Here is a 26,528-nt window from a genome sequence, read left to right on the forward strand (position 1 = left end):
GCAGCTGCTCTGCGTGGTCTCTCTCGAGGAGGCGGGACTTCCGCAGAAAGCTTGATTGGGCCTGTCGGTGACCGCAACCGCGTGGAGGCGCAAGAAAGGCTGGAACCGGAGAGGGTGGGGTCCGCGGACTGTTGGCTGCCAGGCTGGAAATCCGCCCCGGGCCCTAGAGGTTGCGGGAGAGATCTGTGGACGGGGTGAACCTGTCTGCAGGTCCGGGGATGGAACCGCACAGCTTAGGGTGGGCCTCGCCCCGCAGCGAGAGGGTTGAAGTTTGGGCCTGGATGCCGGCCCTGGGGAAGCCAAGGCTGGGGCAACATCGCGCCTGTAGTGTCTTCACTGACTGACTTTTCCTTTACCCAGGTTCCCACATCAGGGCTGGAAGGAGCCCACGAGTTACCCAGGGATCTGTGGGAACTGCCCCGTGACTGTTGGAGAAGATGCCGTACCTTGGCTCGGAGGATGTGGTGAAGGAGCTGAAGAAGGCTCTGTGTAACCCTCACATTCAGGCTGATAGGCTGCGCTATCGGAATGTCATCCAGCGCGTGATTAGGTATCACCTAACGCCCCACCTCCCCCCTGGCCACCCCCATCAGGGCTCTCTACCCCTGGCCTCTCGGAAGGAGTAAATGAACTTTCTTACATGGCAGTCGTATGATTTGGTCTTGCTGCTTCTCCGGAGTGCCATCTAAGTCTCCCTTGTGGGACATATTTTACTTCTTTGACTCAGCTGGGTGTTGTCATCCATTTCTTGGACTTATACAGCTGGCTTCGGATGCCTAGTACAGACCTCCTCTTTTATTTTTCCGCCCACACATCCTACTGCCTGCTTGTGATTTTAACCTGGATATGTCTTCAAAGACATGCAAAAATAGCACTTACATCCCTCCCGGCTCCCCAAACCTGCTCTTCTGCTTGTTATTTAGGCTGATGAATGTCACCAGCCAGCTGACCAAGCATGGGCGTCAGTCTTGACACCTGATCTTCACTACTTGAGTCAGATGGTGTGGATTCATGGTTCTAAATATCCATCCCCCCCCTCCACTTTGTTAAAATTGGCACTCTGTTGTTCTAGTTTCCTTTATAAAAGCAGTTGCCTTGGCTTAGTAGTAGGTCACCTTGGCACCTCATTTCATTCAGAATGGTTTTGCAGCATACGAGTTTGACAGTGACCTGTGGGTCACAAACATTGGTATGCACAAAGTCCCTTGGGGATGCTTTTTAGGAAAATATAAAAATTTCACCCAATCCAGTAACTCTCATTTCAGTACAGTGGGATAGAACCCAGGAATCTGCCTTTGAAACAGGTAAACTCTCTAATTCATGTAGGAGATCATACTTTGAGAAACAGCGATCTAAAGAATAAAGTCCAAATTTCTTATCATAGCACCCAAGAAACACCCAACTACCTGCAGACTCTCAAAAGAATGTTCCATTCTTGCTTATGTCTACATGCCTCAAAGTGTGTCTCATTACCTATCTACTACACTTTCCTGGAGCTTCTGCTCATTCAGCTCAAGTAAATTACTTCCTCTGTGGAAACATTTTACAGCTTCGTGGCAGTGTTAGATCTGATTTCCACTGCATCTTTTCTGTTACTTCTGTTAATAATACTATAATAGCTATCATTCTGTAATTAGTGGTGTTCTTGTCTGGCTCCTTGGTAGACTTTGAGTTCCTAGATATCTGAGACCGTGCCTTCTTCAAGATTATGTCCCCAGAGGACTTGCTGGGAACTCTACCCTGTATTCTGTGATAATCTACATGGGAAAAGAATCTGAAAAAGAATAGATATGTGTACATGCATAACTGAATCACTTTGTTGTATAGCAGAAATTGTCACAACATTGTGAGTCAATTATACTTCAATAAAACTTTTAAAAATGGAAAGAAAAGAAAAAAAAAAGATTTTGTCCCCAGAACATATCCCTGGAATGTAAAACCTGAATGTCACTGAAATGTACTAGGAGTTTAGTAGTTTGTTTGTTGAATGAATAGAAGAACGTTTACTACAGGTGCATGGTATGAAGTATTGTGTGAAATGATAGACTTCCCTCCAAGAGATCACAATCTAGTTGGGTATCCAGGATAGGTATAAGTAAAACGTTGTCTGTTGTAGGCTGGGGATTATATATTTTACTTTTTCCTGCTATGCCTTTTGGTTTCAGGCACATGACTCAGGGCTTGGACATGTCTGGTGTTTTCATGGAAATGGTGAAAGCCAGTGCCACTGTAGATATTGTTCAGAAGAAGTTGGTTTATCTGTACATGTGTGCCTATGCCCCCCTGAAACCAGATCTGGCTCTCCTGGCCATCAATACCCTGTGCAAAGACTGTTCGGACCCCAACCCAATGGTGCGAGGGCTGGCGCTACGGAGCATGTGTAGCCTCAGGTGAGCACCCCTTTCCCTACCTGTATCTTGGGCTGATGAGTTCACGTGGGCATCAGGCAGGGTTTTTTTCTTTTTAGGGCTGCACCTGCAGCACATGGAAGGTCCTAGGCTAGGGGTCAAATTGGAGCTGTAGCCACTCGCTGGCCTACGGCACAGCCACAGCAATGCCAGATCCTTGACCTACTGAGCGAAGCCAGGGATTAAACCTGCATCCTCATGGATACTAGTCGGGTTCATTACCACTGAGCCACAATAGGGATTCCCAGGGAAGGTTTTCAATGATGACTATTTACTTGAACTCCTTAATACTGAGGAAAACACTGTTGTAACTTGAACTCATGTTTTCAGCCATTACCTTGGTTTAAAAAGCTATGTTTATGATTTCATTAAGGGATTTTTTTTCTTTTTTCTTTTCTTTTTTTTTTTGCCACACCTATGGCATGTGGAGGTTCTAAGGCTAGGGATTAAATCTGAGCTGCAGCTTCAGCCTATGCCATAGCTGCAGCAACGCCAGATCTTTAACCCACTGTGCCAGGCTGGGGATCAAACCTGCATCTCAGCAGCAACCTGAGCTGCTGCAGAGACAATGCCGGATCCTTTAACCCACTGCTTCACAGTGAGAACTCGTGTGTGTATGTGTGTGTGCGTACATGTAGGTGTGTGTGTATACATATATGCGTACATTTTAAACCTTCCCGTGCGGCATTATTCCACGTGGAAAAACCAAGTGAGGGTTTTTAAATTTGACAGGATCTTTCTCCAGTTTGCTGGAGAAGAATCTGACTGATGCATATTCAAACATATACATGTGATGATCTTTGTACAACTGTAAATATAATAAAATTCATTGAGTTTAAATAATGAATAATTAAAAAACCCATACACTGAACCCTCTCTTAAGTAATAGGAGCTAAATTATGTCAAAACTAGTACTTCAGGGAGTTCCCGTCGTGGCGCAGTGGTTAACGAATCCGACTAGGAACCATGAGGTTGCGGGTTTGGTCCCTGCCCTTGCTCAGTGGGTTAATGATCCGGCGTTGCCGTGAGCTGTGGTGTAGGTTGCGGACGCGGCTCGGATCCCGTGTTGCTGTGGCTCTGGCGTAGGCCGGTGGCTACAGCTCGGATTCAACCCCTAGCCTGGGAACCTCCATATGCCGCGGGATTGGCCCAAGAGATAGCAAAAAGACAAAAAAAAAAACCAACAAAAAAAAACTAGTACTTCAGGATCTGGCTGACTCTGGGATGTGTTGCTTAGGATGCCTGGCGTGCAGGAATATATCCAACAGCCTATTCTCAATGGTCTGCGGGATAAGGCTTCATATGTCAGAAGAGTCGCAGTGCTTGGTTGTGCCAAGATGCATAATCTTCAAGGAGACTCTGAAGTGGGTACGTTTCAGTGTAATCCATCATGATCAATATCTGTTTATATTTCTATTTTATGTTTGACTTTGTAAAAGATTGTGTTGCTTTGGTAGATGATATTGTGGCTGCACTTCTGTATATTTCTTTGTAGTAGGATACAGGGCTCTTTTCTGAGATTAGATTAGATAAGTCCTTTCTTTGGGTCCCAGGTGAGATCCTCTGCATCAGCTACATAGAACAGCCTGGAAATGGCAATGTTTTGGCCTTGTAGTTTGTTACTGCCTTTGCTATTTTTGTAGCAGAGAAGTTCTGCTTTGTCTACCAGGAACCATTACTCTGGCTCTATCCCTGTGACTCTGAAGCTTTTCTTTGTTCTTTTTTTTTTTTTTTTTTTTCTTTTGGTCTTTTGTCTTTTTAGGGCCCCATTCATGGTATATGGAAGGTCCCAGGCTAGGGGTTGAATCAGAGCTGTAGCTGCTGGCCTACACCACAGCCACAGCAACACAGGATCCAAGCTGCCTCTGTGACCTACACCGCAGATCACAGCAATGCCACATCCTTAACCCACTGAGCAAGGCCAGGGATGGAACCTGTGTCCTCATGGATGCCAGTCAGATTCGTTTCCACTGAGTCACGATGGGAATTCCAGGTCTTTGTTCTCTTTTATAGATGGTGCCCTAGTAAATGAATTATATAGTTTGCTGCGTGACCAGGATCCAATTGTGGTTGTGAACTGCCTGAGGTCTCTCGAGGAAATCCTGAAGCAGGAAGGAGGTGTTGTCATCAATAAGCCCATCGCCCACCATCTCTTAAATCGGTTTGGATGTCCCTGTGCTCTTTTTGTCATGATCAGATTTGCATATTAGTGGGATCTTTTCGATGTGTTAATTTGAGGAGAGGTCTTGAATCTGGATCTGTGCTACAGTGATCATATCTTTGACCTTAGACAACTGCGCATTTGGGGGTTTAAAGCCTTATTTTTTTGTAAACTTTAAGTGATAAATAAACAGAGTAATTCAGTTATGCCACAACCTATCTTCAAGAATTCTCCCCTCGTTTTGATGGAACAGATGACTAGTAACATGGTAGTAGCATGGAGGAGGTCCTAATTTTGTTGCTGCAATAGCACTTTTGTTTTCTTTTTTTGGATAGAATGCCAAAACTGGACCAGTGGGGCCAGGCCGAAGTATTGAACTTTTTGCTTCGCTACCAGCCCCGCAGTGAGGAGGAGCTGTTTGACATTCTCAATCTGTTGGACAGTTTTCTCAAGAGCAGCAGCCCAGGTGTGGTGATGGGAGCCACCAAACTCTTTCTGATCTTGGCAAAAAAATTCCCCCATGTGCAAACTGACGTGCTCGTGCAAGTCAAGGGACCTCTGCTGGCTGCCTGTTCTTCAGAGAGCCGTGAGCTCTGCTTTGCTGCCCTCTGTCACGTGCGCCAGATCCTGCACAGTTTGCCGGGTCACTTTAGCAGCCACTACAAGAAGTTTTTCTGCTCCTACTCGGAGCCCCACTACATCAAGCTGCAGAAGGTGGAGGTGCTATGTGAGCTGGTGAACGACGAGAACGTGCAGCAGGTGCTGGAGGAGCTCCGGGGGTACTGCACTGACGTGTCCGCTGATTTCGCGCAGGCTGCCATCCTTGCCATAGGTAGGTGTCTGCTGCTTTTCCTTTTTGAGAGCCCAGACCAACCAGCCAGAAACCACAGAGACCAAAAGGGAATGAATCTTGCTTCAGAGACCAAGTACCTTGCGCCAAAGAATTGCAAACCAGGTGGGGGCAGAAGGATTTTTTGGTCAACACTGGTATTCCATGTCTTCTAAGATATAGACTATGGGTGACTCAAACTGTAGCACAATTTATATTGCCTCTTGTTGTCTGTTATCCAAAATACTTTACTATTTGTTCTGTTACCACAGTCTTGTGGGGCAGTCAAGAAAAGTACATAAGTGTTATTAACTTCATTTTAAACATGCAGAAACCCAGGAGTTCCCTGGTGACTCAGCAGGTTAAGGATCCAGCGTTGTCACTGCTGTGGCTTGGGTCACTGCTATGGTGCAGGTTCGATCCCTGGCCTAGAACTCCCATATGCTACAGGTACAGCCAGAAAAAAGAAAAACTTGAAGAAACTCAGTCACTGTGGGGTTCTTAAGTTGCCCAAAGGTCATATAGTTCTTGAACTGGGATTGGAACCCAGCTTTCCTGACCTAAAGTCCTGTGTTAATTCAGCAGTCATTTATTGAGCGTCTATTCTGGGCTATGTTTTGTACTGTGTAAACCAAACAGAATAAAACCTAAGACTTATAGACCTTTTCATGCTACCATGTCTGGAATGTAAAAGGCTAGAGAGAATCACAAAATGCAAGCAGCCAGGGAGCTAAGTTTTGGAGGGTTTCAAGTGGAGGAGGAGAAGAAACCCTCACATGTAGAATAAAGTGTGGTTATTTTTAGGGGCAGAGGAGGGAACAAAGGAGCATAGAAATTCTTGCAGTCAGGAGCCAGCTGCCAGGTGTCTCCAGCAGGGATATTCCTGTGCAGGTGTGTTACAGCAAACTGGCTGCTGCATAAATAGCTCTGTTACTAGAAGTTTTCAACCTTGTTCAATGGGAAATTCTCTTTTACCAAAGTTCCCTTTATGGCAACTTTAGATCCTTATTTCATCAAGCAAGCAGTGATTTTTTTTTCTTTTTTTTAGGTATTTCTGGCTCTGCATGTCTTTGGCTGGTGGGAAATTATTTTAGAATGAGGTGGTAGTACTTGACCTAACACTTTTTTCTGCTTTCCCTTCCTCTGTAGGTGGCATTGCCAGGACCTACACTGATCAATGTGTGCAGATTTTAACAGAGCTGCTGGGGCTTCGGCAGGAGCATATTACCACAGGTAACAGATACCTTTCTAGGATTTTTTTTTTTCTTTTTGAGGGGGCCATACCCTAAGCACATGGAGGTTCCCAGGCTAGGGGTCTAATTGGAGCTACAGCTGCTGGCCTACACCACACCCCACAGCAATGCCAGATCCTTAACCCACTGAGCAAGGCCAGGGATCCAACCTGCGTCCTCATGGATGCTAGTCAGATTCGTTAACCACTGAGCCATGATGGGAACTCCTGGATATTTTTTTTTTTTTTTTAATTGCTCGGCCTATAGTAGTTACACAAAACATATTTGTTGTTGAATAACAGAGGTTTCAGCGTTTCTTTGCATCATCATCTGTTGCCATCAGAGGAACATATAGATCTAACAAGGTAGAGAGTCTCAGGTTGCCATGAGTCTACAGGCTCTTCTGTAGATGGGAAGGGTGCTAGGATGACCGCGTATGTCATTTCCCCACCTTTACCCCTCTTTTTGCTTTATGGCAGCATACTGTAAGCAGTGGTTTCCAGGGCCGGGCCAAGGGTGAGGCAAGCAAAGTGCCTAGAATGCAAACATTTAAAGAGGCACCCACTCTTAGCTTTGTGCCAACTCTGTGTGTCTCCTTAAATTTTACACCCTGGCACCTCGCTTGTAGCCCCAGCCCTGGCAGCTCCATCTATATTGTCTTCAGAGTCTCATTCGACAACTTGCACTCCCCACATCTGTTTACGTCTTTCTGGTTTGCCTAGTGCCTTTGCATACATGGATTCATTTATCCTCATGGCGACTGGCTAAGAGCCACATTCATTTAAGACATCACTGTCCATGTCAGACATTTCTCTGGTAACCACTGACGACCCCTCCGACACCCGTTTTACAGACAGTCACCCAGCAATCTAGTCTGAATATGTGACTTTTCCTGCACAGAGGCACTAATCCTGTGCTCTTGTATCCTGAGCTGTGTTGTAGTGGTGGTGCAAACTTTCCGAGACCTGGTCTGGCTGTGCCCTCAGTGTACGGAAGCTGTGTGTCAGGCCCTGCCCGGCTGTGAAGAAAACATTCAAGACAGCGAGGTGACTGTAATTCTCCTTTACTTCTCGGTGGAGGGGGAGTGCTCGGGACCCTGCTCTGTGAGATAGAATAATTGCTTTTTCTACCCAGTATCTAAAGTGGAAATTCTTAAAATTGATTGCCACCTTGGATTCTCTTTTGGTGTAGATGGGATATCCATTATTTATCTATGCATTTATCTATGGTTTTATTACGTGTGTGTGTGCTTTTTAGGGCCATACATGCAGCATACAGAAGTTCCCAGGCTAGGGTTCTACACCAGAGCCACAGCAACGAGGGATCCAAGCCTTGTCTGCGACCCACACCACAATTAATGGCAATGCCAGTTCCTTAACCCACTGAGAGAGGCCAAGTATCGAACCTGAGTCCTCATGGATACTAGTCACTGCTGAGCCACTCCAGTTTTATTATAAATGTTTTGACACCATTTTTCTTGTGAACAGATCTGCGTCAGAAATTTAGACATATGGTGTTTTTAGTTGGCATGAAAATGAGAATCATTTGGCGTTCCCGTCATGGCTCCAAGGTTAATGAACCCGACTAGTATCTATCAGGACACTGGTTTGATCCCTGGCCTTGCTTAGTGTGTTAAGGATCCAGTGTTTCCATGAGCTGTGATGTAGGTCGCAGATGTGTCTCGAATCCTGAGTTGCTGTGGCTGTGGCATAGGCTGGCAGCTACAGTTCCAATTTGACCCCTAGCCTGGGAACCTCCATATGCTGAGAGCGTGGCCCTAAAGAAGACAAAATAAATAAATACAGGAAAGAAAATTAGAATAATTTGTGGAATTTTTATAAATATTTGGGCTTAACCCCAGGTCTGCTCAAATGATCAGGTATGGTAGCCCTAGATGCATATAGTTTTTTTTTTTGTTTTTTTTTTTGTTTTTTGCTTTTTAGGGCCACACCCATGGCATATGGAAGTTCTCAGGCTAGAGGTCGAATTAGAGCTAAAGCTGCCAGCCTATACCTCAGCCACAGATACATCAGATCTGAGCCACGTCTGCGACCCACACCGCAGCTCACGGCAATGCCAGATCCTTAACCCACTAAGGGAGGCCAGGGATCGAACCCGCAACCTCATGGTTCCTAGTCAGATTCGTTTCCGCTGCACCATGATGGGAACTCTGACACATATAGTTTCAAGAAGCTTTGCGGGTAACTCTGCTGTTAATCACCACTTTAATGGAGTAACTTAGGGAAATCTTCCAGTAGCTTCCACTGAAACATTAAACTCCAAGTTGGATTAGAGACCCCAAAACTGAGGACGCCTTATTGCGTAAGCAGCACAGGCTATGAGAGTCCAGAGTCTCCTTTTGTGTAGTAGAATTTTATTCCTGTTTGTTGTAGAGACTGTAGTGGGAGGAGGGGAATCAATAAATGCCAGTTGAAGTGAAAAAAATGTTGCACCTTTTCTGCTGACACTGGGGAAAAGCAAAACCTGCAACTGCCTACTCTCACCTGTGTTTGGAGCAGCCAAATGTTGAGCACCTGTTTTTACCCCTGTACTCCCTAGGGGAAGCAGGCGCTTATTTGGCTGCTCGGCGTCCATGGGGAAAGAATCCCCAATGCTCCTTATGTGTTGGAAGACTTTGTAGAGAACGTGAAGTCGGAGGCGTTCCCAGCTGTCAAGATGGAGCTGCTCACTGCTCTGCTGCGCCTTTTCCTCTCACGGCCCGCCGAGTGCCAGGACATGCTGGGGCGCTTGTTATATTACTGCATAGGTAAGCTCTTCGGAAGGAAATAGTATTTGCCATGACCAGTCATAAAGGTTCTCACAGCTTTCACTGTTCAGTGAGCTGTGTCTGGGACCCTGGAAGGAAATGTCAGCGTCTTCTAGGGATTCCTCCATCCTTCATTTTTTTTTTTTTTCCTGCTATTTTGGTTGGCCCAGGGGTAGATAGAGGGCTTTTATTTATTTATTTATTTTGTCTTTTTGCCTTTTCTAGGGCCGCTCCCGAGGCATATGGAGGTTTCCAGGCTAGGGGTCGAATCGGAGCTGTAGCCACTGGCCTACGCCAGAGCCACAGCAACAGGGGATCTGAGCCGCGTCTGCGACTTACACCACAGCCCACGGCAACGCCGGATCCTTAACCCACTGAGCAAGGTCAGGGATCGAACGTGCAACCTCATGGTTCCTAGTCGGATTCGTTAACCACTGAACCACGACGGGAACTCCAAGGGCCTTTATTTTTAGTTAACTTAGTCTGTTGTCTCACCTCAGAGGAAGAGAAGGACATGGCAGTACGGGACCGAGGTCTCTTCTATTATCGCCTCCTCTTATCTGGCATTGATGAAGTGAAGCGGATCCTATGTAGCCCTAAGTCTGACCCTTCTCTCGGACTCTTGGAGGATCAGGCAGAAAGACCTGTGAACAGCTGGGCCTCAGACTTCAACACACTGGTGCCAGTATATGGCAAAGCCCGCTGGGCAACCATCTCTAAATGCCATGGGGTAGAACGTCATGGCCCAGAGCTTCCTAACGCCACATCCTTTGCTACAGCAGGTAAAAACAGTCTTTACTTTCTATCTTGTCATTAAAAATCTTTATCTTTTGTAATGACTGATAGAGAGTGGGGTACCTAGCTAAACCTCAGATTGTTCTCGGAATCTGAAGTCTTTGTGAACAAGAAAGAAGTTGGCCATTGGCTTTATGCCATTTCTCCAAAGATAGAAGACACGCGGAGTACTTTTGGAAATCTAGATTAAAAAATGTTGGAGTTCCCCAGTGCCCTAGCGGGTTAAGGCTCTGGCTAGGTCACTGCTGTGACGCAGGTTTAATCCCTGACCTGGGAACCTCCACATGCCACAGACGTGGCCAAAACAAAACAAGACAAATGTGGTTCCCCCAGGTTAAGAACATGTCTTACACGAGCCGTCTGACTCTTTTAGGACCCCTGATTCCGGAAGAGAACAAGGAGAGCGGGCAAGAACTCCCTGATTCCGGAGCCCTCACGCTAGTCCCCAATCACCAGCTCACTGCCGAGTGTTTTGAGAAAACATGGCTGAGCCTCCAGGTTGCCCATCAGCAGGTGTTCCCGTGGCAGGGAGTGGTCCATCCCGACACCCTCCAGATGGCCCTGCAAGTCGTGAACATCCAGACCATCGCCATGAGCAGGGCTGGGGCGCAGCCGTGGAAAGCCTACCTCAGTGCTCGGGATGACCGAGGCTGTCTGTTCCTCACAGAGCTGCTGTGGGAGCCCGAGACCTTGCAGATCTCTGTGAAACAAAACGAGCCGAGGACGGAGGCACTGAACAGTTTTGTTTCTGTGTTAGCAACTGTGATTGGCACGATTGGAGACTTAAAATCCTAACAGCTTCTTCCCTGTCCTGATGAAATGAGTAGCTGTCAGAGTTCCTTGGTTTTTCTTATTATAGCTGCTTGTAAGTCCAGGTAATATCAAAAACGCCAAGGCGAGTGGGAATCTGGGGAGTAGGATTCTTAGGTTTTTGTCCAAAGGCCGTTGACCTATTCTTCTCATAGCTGTTGGCGGGTGGCTCCATTTTTCCAGGTGATGTTGTAAAGGTTAAGGTTGTTGGTAAGGGGGTGGGAACATCCCACACTGAGGGATGTGTGGAAGATTCCTAAGAGGGATGGAAAAAAAGAATTTGGATTCTTTCCTAATCAGTTCAGGGGACAGTTTTACTAATTAAAGAGACCTGGAAACTGATGGAGTTGTCATTTGCAGAGGCTGTCTTTCTTTCCGGGATTATTGCTGTAATCTGTACTGTTCTCATATTTCTAATCATGCTTCATAGGCCAGAGTTCAGAGTCCTTGGCGTGGCATGTAAAGAACCTCTTGGTGCCATGTCTCAGCACTCTCCAAGACACCCTCTGTTTTGGCAAGAGCAAACCACTTGCGGTTTCCTCAATACACGAGGCTCTCTCTTGCCTCTGCACTCTGGCACCTGCTTTTGTTTCTTGCCTGGGGCATTTCCTCACCCTCATATCCTCTTTAACTAACACCTAGTCTGTCTTTCGGTGTTCAGCTCAGGCACAGGCTCTTTCAGGAAGCTTTCTGGGACCCTCACTGCCTTCATGAGGGTCTGGTTCAGGCTGTGAAAGCAGTTAGTACAGATGTCTAGCCATCCTATTGTGATTGTTGTTTGTTTGTTTTGTCACTCTCACTTTTAATTTTATTTATTCCTGGCCATGTTTTATACATTGACACAACTTCTGGCAAAAACAGATGTAATAAAATGATGGCAAAGTGTAAATAACCAGAGAATTCGGCATAGGAAAAATAAAAATATCTGTTAAGACCAGCTGGGTTAGGGCATTTCCCATTGTGGCTCAGCAGAAACAAATCCGACTAGTATCCATGAGAATTCAATCCCTCGTCGCACTCAGTGAAGGTTAAGGATCTGGCGTTGCTGTGAGCTGCGCTGAGGTTCCCAGAGGTGGCTTGGATCCCGAGTCGCCGTAGCTGTGGTGTAGGCTGGCAGCTGTAGCTCTGATTGGACCCCTAGCTTGGCAACTTCCATATGCCATGGGTGTGACCCTCAAAACCAAAAAAAAAAAAAAAAAAAGACTAGCTGAGTTTGGGATTGGAAAGTATACAAAATGTTCAGGCCAAAAGGGCCTGCATAGTTGGTACAGTTTAGCCTCAGATATAGCTCTGTAAGTGATTTGGCATTCAGAATAAAGAGAAATACATAGTTGGCATCATAGAGGAAGAAACACTTCAATTCTAATTTCTAAGAGAAATTCACACGTAGTTTCACATAGATGGCACAGAGGGATGTGTGGAAGATTCCTAAGAGTGATGGAAAAAAGAATATATATATGTGTATATATATATATATGAATATATATGTGTGTATATGTGTGTATATATATGGCTGAGTTACTTTGCTCTACAGCAGAAATTGGCACAACATTGTAAGTGAACTATACTGTAATTTAAAAATAGGTATGTAAAAGAAGATTCCCGTAGGGAGTTAGTAAAGGGTTTCCCAGGGCTTTCTTATAGTGTTCTTTAACGTAGGCAGAGAGCATAACTAATATGGAGCTTAGTGAGGGCATTTTTTCAAGGACTAAAGATAATAGGACCTAAATATCACCCAGCTTAATTCAAGAACTTCTACCAAGATACATAGATGGACTGCATATCCCTCAAAGAGTGCTTCACCCATCATTTCTCCCGACTAGGGTTTTTTTTTTTAAAGGTCTTTTTGTCTTTTTAGGGCCGTACTCTCGGCATGTGGAAGTTCCCAGGCTAGGGGTCCAATCGGAGCTGCAGCTGCCAGCCAATACCACAGCCACAGCAACGCAGGATCCGAGCCACGTCTGCGACCTACACCACAGCTCATGGCAACACCAGATCCTTAACCCACTGAGTGAGGCCAGGGATCGAACCCTCATCCTCATGGATGCTAGTCAGATTCGCTAACCACTGAGCCATGACGGGAACTCCCCAACTAGGCTTTTAAGAGGTGTAAATAACAGACAGTACTGAATTTTCTGGCGAGGGCCTGGGTTTTGTGATTGTCCACTGGACAGTTTCTAAGGACAGTGATTATCTTTCCTTCTAGTCGCTGTAGTGCCTACCACATAGTAATGACTCAACATGTAGTGCTGAATAGATGGCTGTATGTAAGTAATTAGATTTTGATGATGTTTTGGGACTGGTGTTTGAAGTGTGTTTTGCTGTAGCGTGTCGACTGTACAAAAGATGATAGATGGAATTCTGTTTAGACTAGGGTTTCTCAAAAGTGGTACTATTGACATTTGGGGCTAGCTAATTCCTTGCTGTGGGAGGTTTTCCTGTGCACTGTAGGATAATTATTAGCAGTACCCTGCTCTATACCATGAGATGCCAATGGAACCCCCAGTTGTGACGACTAAAAATGTCATCAGACATTGCCAAAGGTACCATGGGGGGCAAAATTGCCCCCATTTGAGAAAGACTGATCTAGACCATGGATCCCCAGGGACTGGAAGTAGGGCGATCAGAACAGCTTCAGAATTGCTTTCCATATTTTGACTTGTTCAGTTAAACTGTGAATGTTTAATTAGGTACTAAAAGAAATGAAAGTGTTAAGTGCTGCCAATTTAAAGTGTTACAAGGGGAGCTTCCACTGTAGCGGCAGCGTCTTGGGAGCACTGGGACTGGGATTTGATTCCCAGCCCAGCACAGTGAGTTAAGGATCTGGCATTGCTGCAGCTTCAGCTTAGTTTAAGGTTAAGGCTCGAATCTGATCCCTGCCCTGGGAGCTCCATCTGCCGCTGGGCGGCCAAAAAATAAAAGGAAAAAAAAAAGTGTTACAGGGAACAGGATTTAAGCGGTAGAAATTGAATAAATTGATTAACTTTTTAAAAATTAAAGACTGAATTGAAATGCTGACAAAAAAAAAAAAAGGGAGTTCCCGTCGTGGCGCAGTGGTTAATGAATCCGACTAGGAACCATGAGGTTTTAGGTTCGACCCCTGGGCTTGCTTAGTGGGTTAAGGATCTGGCATTGCCATGAGCTGTGGTGTAGGTAGCAGATGCGGCTCGGATCCTGCGTTGCTGTGGCTCTGGCGTAGGCCGGGGGCTGTGACTCCAATTCGACCCCTAGCCTGGGAACCTCCATATGCCGTGGGAGCAGCCCAAGAAATGGCAAAAAGACCAAAAAAAAAAAAAAAAAAATGCTGACCTGAGGAGTTTGCGTCGTGGCACAGCGGAAACAACCTGATTAGGAACCATGAGGTTGCGGTTTCCATCCCTGGCCTCACTCAGTGGGTTGAGGATCCGGCGTTGCCGTGAGCTGTGGTGTAGGTCACAGACATGGCTCAGATCTGATGTGGCTGTGGCTGTGACATAGGCCGGCCGCTGTATCTCCAATTTAACCCCCAGCCTGGGATCCTCCATGTGTCGTAGGTGTGGTACTAAAAAGAAAAAAAAAAGCTGACCGAAGGAAAATTAGGTATGGCTCAGCAGTCGGATGTTACTAAAGTGATCCCAACTACTGGAACTTTTAGACAATTAAGTCCCATTTTAGCTGCTTTTCTGTAACGTAAGGGGCAGAGCAAAGTATGAAACTGTTGCTTTTGAGAAGTGTAATTTTAAAATGATCTCAATGAAGAACTGATTTCTTTTAACTATAAAAATGACTAAGGCTTATAAAATACCATGAAGGTATACCATGAAATTAATTATTTAATATTCCTTCTTTCTAGGAGCTCTCTCTAGCTTCTGCAAATGTATGGCTTAGTGATATAAGTAGACACTTATCTGTAAAATCCGTCAGAATAGTTGATGCTGTGCTTTTAGAAAAATGGCTTTTTAATATCTGTCTTAGTAAGTGATATGTAACATGTAATGAATGTCCACCAATGACATTCCAAAGTGGTGCTTTGGAACATTGTAGAGGCAAAATCATTTGCATAGTTCCTGACGATAATTTTATTGCTGTGGATCAGTGACTGTTTGATGCCTCCATTCCCTCTTTTTTTTTTTTTTTTTGGCCTCTTAGGGCCACACCCGTGGCATATGGAGGTTCCCAGGCTCGGGGTCCAGTCGGAGCTACAGTTGCCAGCCAGCATCACAGCCACAGCAATAAAGGATCCTTAACCCACTGAGTGAGACCAGGGATCAAACCCACAACCTCATGGTTCCTCTTCAGATTCATTTCCTCTGTGCTATGACAGGAACTCCCTCTTCCTCTTTTTTGAATGTCCTTTTCTCACATACTGGGTATTTAGGAGGCAAAAAACTTATTTTCCTAGTTGCAGGTCTTCACATTGATTCTCGTTCACATTCAGACTGGGTGCACATGACAAGATCTTGGATTTTGAGCCAGTGGTATAAAAAGATAAGGCTTTGGGAAAGGGATAGAAATTGTTATGGCCAGAGCAGCAAGAGAAGCAAATGATAGTGATAAAAAATGTCAGCCTCATTTTTCAGTAGTGAAATCAGGATACAATATTTGCACTGCAAGAATGAAGGATACGTGGACTAAGGGGGAAGGGAATTGATGGCTGGGAGACTGATCCATTGCAGATTCAGAGAGAAATAAAAGGAGGAGAAAATTTTACCCCACATTGCTCAAGGAAGGTATACTCTCTTTTCTATGGCTTTACAACCTTGATTATACTAGATAATGCAAAGAATAGATAAGATAAGGAGTTCCTGTCATGGCTCAGCAGTTAGCAACCTGACATCCATGAGGATGTGGATTGGATCCCTGGCCTAGCTCAGTGGGTCAAGGATCTGGTGTTGCTGTGAGCTGTGGTGTAAGTCACAGACAGGGCTAGGATCCTGAATTGCTATGGCTGTGGCTGTGGCAAAGGCTGGCAGCTGTAGCTCCAGTTGGACCTCTAGCCTGGGAACCTCAATGTACCTCAGAGTGCAGCCCTAAAAGGCAAAAAGACAAAAAAAAAAAAAAAAAGATAAGATAATGCAAAGATTAAATTCCCAAGATGGCATTTACCCATAAGCATATCAATAAACCTTTGTGGGAAAAGGTTTATTATTTATGGTAAGACACACTTGGTTTTAAGTTTCTCTTCTGCCACTTACCTTGAGCAAGCTACTTAACACCAATTGGAGAGTATCTTATAAGCTTTTTTTGTTTTGTATATTATTTTGGAAGTATGTTGTAAATGTATTTATCGGAATCCTTAAATTGTCAATAGCCAGCTCCAGTGTGAAAGGAGGTTGGCCTCAGAGATGAGCGATCTTCTGACAAAAGTCTGAAGGCTACTTAGCAGAAACTGACGTTTTGGAGTTCCCGTCATGGCTCAGTGGTTAATGAATCCGAATAGGAACCCTGAGGTTGCGAGTTCAATCCCTGGCCATGCCCAGTGGGTTAAGAATCCGGCGTTGCCATGAGCTGTGGTGTAGGTTGCAGATGCAGCTTGGATCTCGAGTTGCTGTGGCTCTGGCATAGGCCAGTAGCTATGGCTCCAATTTGGCCCCTAGCCTGGGAACCTCCATATGCTTGGAGTGGCCCAAGAAATGGCAAAAAGCCAAAAAAAAAAAAAAAAAGAAACAAGTTTTAGCCCTAATGATAAATAATGACACACAAAAAAAGGCCTTTAGTGGAGTTCCCATTTTGGCACTGCGGAAACAAATCCAACTAGGAACCATGAGGTGCACAGCGGAAACAAATCTAACTAGGAACCATGAGGTTGCCAGTTCGATCCCTGGCCTCGCTCAGTGGGTTAAGGATCCAGGGTTGCCATGAACTGTGGTGTAAGTTGCCGACATGGTTCAGATCCCATGTTGCTGTTGCTGTTGTTGCAGCTGTAGCTCCGATTAGACCCCTAGCCTGGGAACTTCCATATTCCGCACCTGCAGCCCTAAAAAATAAAAAGGAAAAAAGAAAATATCCTGGAAGGGCTGATATGTTTGAATGCTGCTCCTCAGATGCTAACCCAAAATTTAGGTGTAGCTACATTAAGAAGGCAACTGCTAAGTCTAAGTGTCCAATCCTGAGAATCTGTAGAACAAGGATGGAGTTCAACCCTGTTAGGAAAATCTCAGTTAATCCCATTAGAGAATAAATCCCAGATCCCTTTCCTCCTGGTCTTTAGGCCTTGGGCTAAAAGGAGTGTCTTAGATACTGCTGGGTCATTCCACAAAACCTTGTCTTATTTAATCCTCATTATTTCCCTATGAAATATTCTGTGTTATCTCCATTTACAACACCTCAAAATGCCCAAATTTTTATTCACCTGCTCATCTTGTATATATCCTCTTCCCTCCACCTGGAGTGGTCTTATTCCTACTCTTTGCCTCATGAATCCCTACTTGTCCTAGAGCTCATCTCAGATGTTACTGCTTCGGGGAAGCCTTCCTTACTATACACTTTGTCATAATTCACTGTACCTCAATAAACACAAGAAATTATGTGATTAGTCACTTCATGTATCATTCATGCTGAAGTGTGAACTCCATGAGGACGGGAATTATAATCTATGTCACTTTTCCAGGTTATTTATAGTGCCCAGTATGTGTGTAGTTCCTTAGACAAGGGCACTCAGTAAATACTCAGTGTGTGGTTATGGCAAATGAATGCCAGTCAGGAGTCGAATGCTTGTGTAATATAAAACTTCAAACTTTTCCTTTAGATTACACCATGCCCGGAACCCAACAGGAAGTTTCTTAGTGAAATTACCCAAGAGGCCCTTCCTCAACTCTATTTCAGTTCTAGGTTGGCTATCTAACTTTTAAGGTTATTCATTAACCTTAGGTCTGGCTTGGGCGTGGCTCTGAGATAAAGAGCTGAAAGTCTTCAGCAAAACCTCCCCACTTAAGTGTGGGTGAGCTCTTCAGAGAAGGCCCACCTTTCTGAGCAACTCTTTGGAAGACAGGTGTAGGAAAGACTCCAGGGCTCCATGTCCCATTAAGAAACTTTGCAAGAGGTAGACACATCTGGTTTACCAGTGTTTTGGACTTGCTGCTGAGCTGAAAACTGCTTTGTTTTGTGGAAAAGGAAAACTCGGCTGCAAACATCGAAAATGAAACCCCCCCGAACTTTTGAGGAGCAAACGGAATGTATTGTGGATTCTCTACTCACAGACTTCTTAGGCCCCTCTTGCCAGGTTGCTAACCGGAGCCTACGTGGTGTAGATGAAACAGATTCAGGTAAGGCTTTTGGCCTGAGGTGGTAAATGCTAGTCAATTAGAGAAACTGAATATGCTTTCTTAAGTTTTCTGGGGATTTAAAAAAATTGTTTAGGGCTGTGCTGGTGGCACATGGAGGTTCCCAGGCTACGGGTTGAATTGGAGCTGAAGCCGCTGGCCTACACCACAGCCACAGCAACTCGGGATCTGAGCTGCGTCTGCGACCTACACCACAGCTCACGGCAACTGGGGATCCTTAACCACTGAGCGAGGCTCGGGATCAAAACTGCCACCTCATGGATGCTAGTCAGATTCATTTCCACTGAGCCACAACAGGAACTCCATTTTCTTACGTTTTTTAAGTTTTAAAAGGTAAACTCTAAGCTTTTAGCAGAGTCTGAAGGGAAAGTAATTCTCATTGAAGGGAGATTTTCTGTCTGTTGGTATTGATGGAATATTGAAGATTTTCTTAAGAGGGAACAATGCCAAAATTGTTTAGAAGTCCAATGCCCAGATTCCTAGAACTTGCCATCCCTTCAAGCACTGTGACAAATGTTTTCCTTCTGTTTTAGGAGAAGCTTGCTCTTTTGATGTGGCCATCATTGCTGGTCGCCTTCGGATGTTGGGTGACAAGTTCAATGGAGAATTGGAAGCTTCTGCCAAAAGCATCATTGCAGAAACCATTCAGGGACAGGTCAGATTTCCACTACCTTCTATTGTTTGCTGCTTTTTAAATTTCAAGCATTATTCCTATATGAATGTGACTAGAAATGTTCTAGGAAAGATTTGGGGGGTTAACACATTCAAGGAAAGGCAGCAGGAATTCTTCAGTTGCCAGTTCTGTAGGAGTAAAGGCCTAGGTGATATTGAGGTGGAGAGTTGTTTTTGTTTGTTTGTTTGTTTGTTTGTTTGTCTTTTTGCCATTTCTTGGGCTGCTCCTACAGCATATAGAGGTTCCCAGGCTAGGGGTCGAATTGGAGCTGTAGCCACTGGCCTATGCCAGAGCCACAGCAAAGAGGTATCTGAGCCGCATCTGCAACCCACACCACAGCCCACGGCAACGCTGGATCCTCAACCCACTGAGCAAGGCTAGGGATCAAACCTGCAACGTCATGTTTCCCAGTCGAATTCGTTAACCACTGAGCCACAACGGGAACTCCGAGGTGGAGAGTTTGTAGCATAGGCTGATCAGCCTCAGGTTATTTCGTATTTTTCATCAGAGTTGTGCTTAATGGCATAGAACATATATTTAGCACTTTATTCTTTTTTGGTCTTTTTAGGGCCACACCCGTGGCATACGGAAGTTTCCAGTCTAGGGGTCAAATCAGAGCTGTAGCTGCCAGCCTATACCACAACCATAGCAACGCTGGATCCTTAACCCACTGGGTGAGGCAGCCAGGGATCAAACCCAAATTCTCATGGATGTTAGTTACCACTAAGCCTCAATGAGAACTCCCTAGCACTTTATTCTTGGTAAAACATTTTATTCTTTTATGCACCTGTTTTAATATTTATTTTGCTGGTAGTGGTTGTCTTTTTTTCCTCAAGGTCCAGCAATAACATTATATACAGGAAGAATAGGAAGTTGACAAGTCTGATGAAATTAAGGATAAATATTTACAGCAGTTCACTAGGGTGTATCTGGCTTTTCTTCAGAGTCCTGGTTCCTGGACTCTGTATTGGGTATAAATATTGATAGACAATGCTCTAGAAGATGTTTCTGATTAATATCAATCATGACAGCTCAGGAGTTCCCATTGTGGCTCAGCAGGTTAAGAACCCAACTAGTATCTATGAAGATGCAGATTCAGTCATTGGCCTCGCTCAGTGGGTTAAGGATCTGGCATTGCTGTGAGCTGTGGTGTAGGTCACAGATGAGGCTCAGATCTGGCGTTACTGTAGCTGTGGCATAGGCAGGCAGCTGCAGCTCCATTTTGACCCCTCGCCTGGGAACTTCCATATGAGGCCCTAAAAAGGAAAAAAAAAAAAATGACAGCTCATATTAACTTATCACTTACCATGTACCAGTCAGTATTCTAAATGCTTTACACTTATTATCTCATTTAATCCTTACACCCCTCTATGAGGTATTAGAGAAGCTATTATCCAAAATAAAAATAAAAATAAGGAAAAAAAAGAAGCTATTATCCTTAGCACGACCTCTTCCCATCTGCATATAATACTGTGTGAGCAAACATCTATCCTGTTTCGTTCAAAGCTGTATTCACACAACCTAGAACAAAACTTGATATACAGGAGGCCCGCAATAAGTATTTTAACCCAATAAGTGTTTTGACCCACTGATTGAGGACAGGGATTGAACCCGCAACCTCATGGTTCCTAGTCGAATTCGTTAACCACTGAGCCACAACGGAAACTCCTGGGCCAGTTATTTTGTAGACTGTCCGTTTGGGTTTGTTTGATGTTTCCTCTTGAAGAGATACAAGAGATGTCCCTTTGGTAGGAATATGTTGCCAAGTCCATCTCACTGCATCCCATCAAGTGGCACAGATTTCCCTTTGTGGGACTGGTGGAATTTTAATCACTTAAGATGGTATCTGCAAGGCTTCTTCACTGTCAAGTTAATCCTTTCCCCTTACTTAGTAAATGTTTGTAGGGAGGTACTCTGAAGCCATTAGATGTCCCTTATCTCCATTTGAATCTCTTCATTGATTTCCTTTTTACCAGCATGGACTCATGAATTCCTACTTCATTTAGTGGGTTGCAATTTGTTCCTATTGTTGTTTATTTGTTTTTGTTTGTGTTTTGCTTTTTAGGGTCACACCTGTGGCAAATGGAAGTTCCTAGGCTAGGGGTTTGAATTGGAGCTGCAGCTGCCAGCCCACACCACAGCCACAGCAACGCCAGATCCGAGCCTTGTCTGCGACCTATGCCACAGTTCACAGCAATGCTGGATCCCCAACCCACTGAGCAAGGCCAGGGATCAAACCTACATCCTCAAGGATACAATTTGGATTCGTTTCCTCGGTGCCACAATGGGAACTCCATTGTTATTCATTTGTATGCTCAAATTGCCCTATCTCTGCCAGCAGGAGTCCTCGCAATCTGGGCAGTGTTTTTTTTGCATGTCACTATCATTCTCTGAGTACTTTAATTCCTTCCTTCCTTCCTTCCTTCCTTCCTCCTTCCTTCCTTTCTTCCTTCCTTCCTTCCTTTCTTTCTTCCTTCCTTTCTTCCTTCCTTCCTTGCTTGCTTGCTTGCTTGCTGCACCTGCACCATTTGGAAGTTCCAGGGCCAGGGATCGAATTTGCACCACATTAGCAATCTGAGCCACAGCAGTGACAATGCCAGATCCTCAACCCACTGCACCGCCAGGGAGCTCCACTTCCTTAATTTCTGACAGAAATCTTGAATTTTCCGAACCTCAGCCTGAAATTAGCCATTCCCTAAGGAGCTCTGGTTCCTTTTTTTTTTTTTTTTCTTTGGTCTTTTCTAGGGCCGCACTCGTGGCATATGGAGGTTCCCAGGCCAGGGGTCTAATCAGAGCTGTAGTTGCTGGCCTACATCACAGCCACAGCAATGCCAGATGCGAGCCGCGTCTGCGACCTACACCACAGCTCACGCCAACGCCAGATCCTTAACCCATTGAGCGAGGCCAGGGATCAAACCCGCAACCTCATGGTTCCCAGTCGGATTCGTTAACCACTGAGCCACGACGGGAACGCCTCTGGTTTCTTTTAATGGAGAACAATATTTAGAAACCAGAATCTAGTACTTTCCACATGATGCCCTTCCAGCTCATTTGGGTTGACACCCTGCTCTGACCACCACGGGCCCTCCTAGACTACACTACGGTGGATTTTGCTTGGCCTCACCTAATGGCTTTTGGACCAAAATGTTGGGAAAGGAAAAAAAAAAAGCTGTTTTATCACTTTAGAGTTTCCCAGACTTTGGTCATTCAAGCCATACCTTCGCACTTTGACCACCTATACTGTCATATGCTTACTCTTTTTAATCCTTTTGTTTTTCTTTTAATCATTTCATCCATTCTGAGCAATAATATCTGAAATCATGGGTTTGATGGGCTACTTATGTTTTCTTCTAATACCCATTATAATAAATTTTTTGTTTATCTTTTTTGTCTTTGCAGGGCCGCACCCGCGGCATATGGAGGTTCCCAGGCCAGGGGTCCAAACAGAGCTGTTGCTGCCGGCCTACACCAGAGCCAGAGCAAGGCCAGATCTGACCTACACTGCAGCTCACGGCAACACCAGATCCTTAACCCACTGAGCGAGGCCAGGGATCAAACCCGCAACCTCATGGTTCCTAGTCGGATTCTTTTCCACTGCACCATGACAGGAACTCCCTACAATAAATTTAAAATATTAAAATAAGGAAAGTTTATCTGTCTGCTCCCTAAGATGCCCTCAGATGCAACAAACGTACACCTGCCACTCTTTGAGAGATACATGCATTACCAGACTCCTACCCCTGCAGGCTCCTGTCTTTTTTTAATCATACTCTGCTAATATATTCTGTGTTTTTCCCCAGGCAGAAGCTGTATTTCAGGACATAGTAAAGTCTCTCAGCAAGGCCTGGTGCGCTCAGGATTCTAATTTGGCTTACGAGAGAGCCCTCCTGGGAGTGTCAGTGAAGCTTCTTGAATATGTGGCCCACTTGGCTCCTGATGTAGCAAGACAGGTGGCCACGCCCATGAGAAATATGATCAATGGGAACAGTGCCATCCGAGAGTACATCCAGGGCCAGGGAGGTTGGGTAAGTATTTTGGGACCCCTGGCTTTGCTAGACATTTGCTCTGTTTCTAGGTCTCCCAGTTGCGATTCTTTCTGTCAAGTGGAAACCACACAGGAAAACAGGCCTTCCAACTTTGCTGAAAATGCCAGGATTTTTCAAAGGGGAGCAGTCAGAAGCTCAGCCAGCAAGTCCTAGACCCCAGTGTCAGGCTGTCTAAAATGTTGACTGCCAACTCTGTCAAGTGACTTTCCACTTCCTTTCATAATCATCTGTGAAGTATATTGATGGTGGGGTTCTAATCTCAGTCTGACTTCACTCTGCTCCCTAGTAAATTTCTGGATCTTCTTTCCCTAACATCTTTGGATGTGTGTTGAGGAAATTCAGAATCATCTTACCGTCATCTAACAAAGAACCATCAGTGACATCTGCTGTGGTGATGATGATAGGAGGCATTCTAGGCCCAGGTTTTAGTGATCATAGGACCATCTGCCCCTGTAGAGCTCTCCCCTTCGTCTCAGGATCAGAAGCCTTACAAAGAGCTGCATTCCCTGGAGGTATCTGCAGGTCATTCTGATTTCTTTAGGGAGGTCCTGATGGCCATCCCTTTAACCGTAGGTTGTTCGTTGTCCTTCCTAGGAAAATCTGGAGAGCTGAAGAAGAGGAGGAGCTGTTTCCTGGACTTCTTTGACTGATCGGGTGATTGATTTCCAGCAGTTAAAACAGAGAAACAACGAAATCAAACACCACTTTCTCTTGGACAGAATTAAACTTAGCCAAATAATCTATTTTCTACTGATCGTTAAGTTAGGAGCAGCTCCCAGAAGTCTACAGAGATTTCATACTTTCTGTTTTTTAGGTGATTTTTTTTTCCCCCTGCATCTGTGGCATGTTTAAGTTCCAGGTCATGGATCAAACGCACACCACAGCAGTGACCCAAGCTGCTGCCGTGACCATGCTGGATCCTTAACTCACCGAGCCACAAGGGAACTCCCATGATTTTATGTGAGTTTTAATGAAGTTTTGTTGAAGCAAAGACTTCCAGGTGCAAAGTGGTAACTTGTTAGTAGTGGAATTCCAGGCAACAGGACAGGCCTTTGCTGGAGGTGTTGCAGGGGGAAGGGAGCACATGGTACACCAGCCCTTCAGACTTAGCCCTTTCCTTTGGTAAGGCTTGTCACTAATTTTGCAGTCTAAAGGATCTCAGGGAGATCTTCGGTTGGAAAATCTTGTTATTTTAAGTTGAGGACTTTCTTTTAAATTCATAACCTAAATTTCGTGTTAATTTCATCTGAGCCAAATTATTTTATGTATTTTCAAGGTTGGAAGCAAAAAAATAGCAGTCTGTTCATCTGCCTTTCTACTAAAGGCCAAAGAGAAGTAGGATAGGTACTGCATTTTTATTGCCTCAGGATGCGGGCAGTGCTGGCCCACTTCTAGGACTGTGGGGCCATCCCAGCGTAGATGAAGCCAGCTACATACCACAGAGTTTTTCAAAGTGTGGGTCACGTACCACTTGTGGACCTTCTATATTGCTGATTTCCAGGCCCCTTCTATAGGGATTCTGATTCTGTAGTTGTGGGCTGGGGCCTAGGATCCTACGTATTAAATCTGATCCACAGCTGATTTTGATGTATGTATGAAATTTGAGTACCATCACTTGATCAGAGGTTGGAAAATTACAGTCCAAATCAGCCCACTGCTTTTTTTTTTTTTTTTTTTTTCCTGTAAAGAACATTTGATTGGAATGCAGCCGCACTCACTTGTCTACATATTATCTATGGCTGTTTTAGCATTGCAGTGGCAGAGATGAGTAGTCATGGCAGACACCATACGGCCTGTCCTGTAAAGCTTAAAATATGTGCTATCTGGCTCTTTACGTTTACAGACCCCTGCTCTAAAGCTAAATGAACATTTCTCCCCGAGTAATTTAAACTCTGTTGCAATCCCGATAATTCCTGCCAAACAGAATTGTATGTTACTCAGCTCTTTTTTTCAGAATTTAATCTGCGTGTTTGTTAGTTCTTGCATAGTCCACACTTTCTCTAGGACCTTTGGCAAATCAGAGAGCTCTGTGACTCCTGAGTATTTGACGGTGGGCATACATTTCCCCGGCCCTGCCGCAAGTGATTGGAAGTAAAGCATGTGGTTTCTGTGGTCTGTGTATCCCATAATAGTTCTTAATAATTTCATAGACTAGTAGGCTGTCATCAAGTAGAGGCTCCTTCATCTCTAAGCCCCCAAACCAGACAACGTACCTCAACATCAAGAAGAAAAGCATTGCTCTATCTGTTTTTTAAGAGAGGTGTTAATGGCTTCGGCTAAAGTGCAGCAAAGCTAACCACATCCCCTCCCTTCAGCCACCCCGCCACTTGGCTCCCCTAGATGCACAGAAATAAAGATGTAGTGCTGCTAATACATTTTGACTTTTTCAAGTTATGCTATTTCCTCTATCCTTAGATAAATCACAATAGGTTATAATCCAGAAATGAGATTTCATGTTTCCCTTTAGTAGAAATTAGCTTTTTTTTGGGCTACCAATTTAAGACACTTGATGTACTTCTTTGTGTCCTTATATTGTATTTGACCTCTTAGGTGGAATCACTATTTTCACTTTGACTGATGCTGTTCTATTCATGAAAATAAGATTCTTCTGTCTATGCATTTGAGCAAGTGCAAATGTTCCACAAGTGCATTAGAACAAGTGCACATCTCAGCAAGTGCAATGTAAATTGGACAATGTAGAGACAGAGCAGATTGGCGGTTACCGGGTCGGGGGTTGGGGGGCGGGGGGGGGGGGGGACATAAGTGAAGGTGGTCAAAAGGTACAAACTTCCTATGAGCTGAGAAGTCCTGGGGCTCTACCCTACGGCATGGTGACTAGAGTTAACAGTACTGTAATGTGTATTTGAAAGGTGCTAAGAGAGTCGATTTCTAAAGTTCTCGCACACCCAAACTGTAGCTACGTGAGGTGATGGATATGCTAATTTATAGTAATCATTTTGATATATATATATGCCAAATCTTTATGTTGTATGCCTTAAGACTTATACAAAGTTATATGCCAATTATATTGCAATAAAGCTAGAAAAAGATTGAACGATAAATGTTAGAGGCCAGCAGCCTCCTCTTTTCTTTTCCCTGTTAGCCATACTTTTTTATCCTATATTGCCTGCAAAATGTCAGAATGTGAATGTGAATCAAGTTCCAAGTATATTGTCGTATTTTTTTTTTTATTTTTTCGTCTTTTTGCCTTTTCTAGGGCCGCTCCCACGGCATATGGCGGTTCCCAGGCTAGGGGTCCAATCGGAGCTGCAGCCGCCAGCTTACGCCACAGCCACAGCAACGCGGGATCCAAGCTGTGTCTGCAACCTACACCACAGCTCACAGCAACGCCGGATCTCTAACCCACTGAGCCAGGCCAGGGATGGAACCTGCAACTCCATGGTTCCTAGTCGGAGTCATTAACCACTGAGCCATGACGGGAACTCCATATTGTCCTATTTTGAGACAGAGGCTGGGGTGCCCCAGGGGTTATACCAGGACAATTAGTAAAGCATCTCTGGCCTGGGTGCTGTGTTTGTTGTTAG

The 26,528-nt window shown here is 44.8% G+C and overlaps 2 protein-coding genes across 5 annotated transcripts; both read left to right on the forward strand.

Moving 5' to 3' along the window:
- The first annotated feature begins 19 nt into the window (after positions 1–19).
- Positions 20–11,344, forward strand: AP4B1 (adaptor related protein complex 4 subunit beta 1). 4 transcript variants are annotated; one of them, XM_047784964.1, is made up of 11 exons: positions 20–114; positions 361–550; positions 2,166–2,390; positions 3,646–3,776; positions 4,422–4,569; positions 4,905–5,401; positions 6,548–6,631; positions 7,531–7,676; positions 9,190–9,397; positions 9,898–10,179; positions 10,566–11,344. In XM_047784964.1, the coding sequence occupies exons 2-11, from the start codon at positions 438–440 to the stop codon at positions 10,985–10,987; spliced, it is 2,256 nt and encodes a 751-aa protein (XP_047640920.1). In that variant the 5' UTR covers positions 20–114; positions 361–437; the 3' UTR covers positions 10,988–11,344. The 4 variants fall into 4 exon arrangements, with proteins under 4 accessions (XP_047640920.1, XP_047640919.1, XP_047640918.1 ...); XM_047784963.1 differs by having other exon boundaries at positions 61–210; XM_047784962.1 differs by having other exon boundaries at positions 76–238.
- On the forward strand, positions 10,953–25,356 carry BCL2L15 (BCL2 like 15). Its single transcript, XM_047784967.1, has 5 exons — positions 10,953–11,067; positions 18,095–18,246; positions 18,798–18,919; positions 22,738–22,962; positions 23,578–25,356. Exons 1-5 carry the CDS (start codon positions 11,012–11,014, stop codon positions 23,593–23,595), a joined length of 573 nt encoding a protein of 190 aa, XP_047640923.1. The 5' UTR covers positions 10,953–11,011; the 3' UTR covers positions 23,596–25,356.
- The last annotated feature ends 1,172 nt before the right edge of the window (positions 25,357–26,528 follow it).

Source organism: Phacochoerus africanus, chromosome 6 (genome assembly GCF_016906955.1).
Source record: "Phacochoerus africanus isolate WHEZ1 chromosome 6, ROS_Pafr_v1, whole genome shotgun sequence".
NCBI classification, from domain to species: Eukaryota; Metazoa; Chordata; class Mammalia; order Artiodactyla; family Suidae; genus Phacochoerus; species Phacochoerus africanus.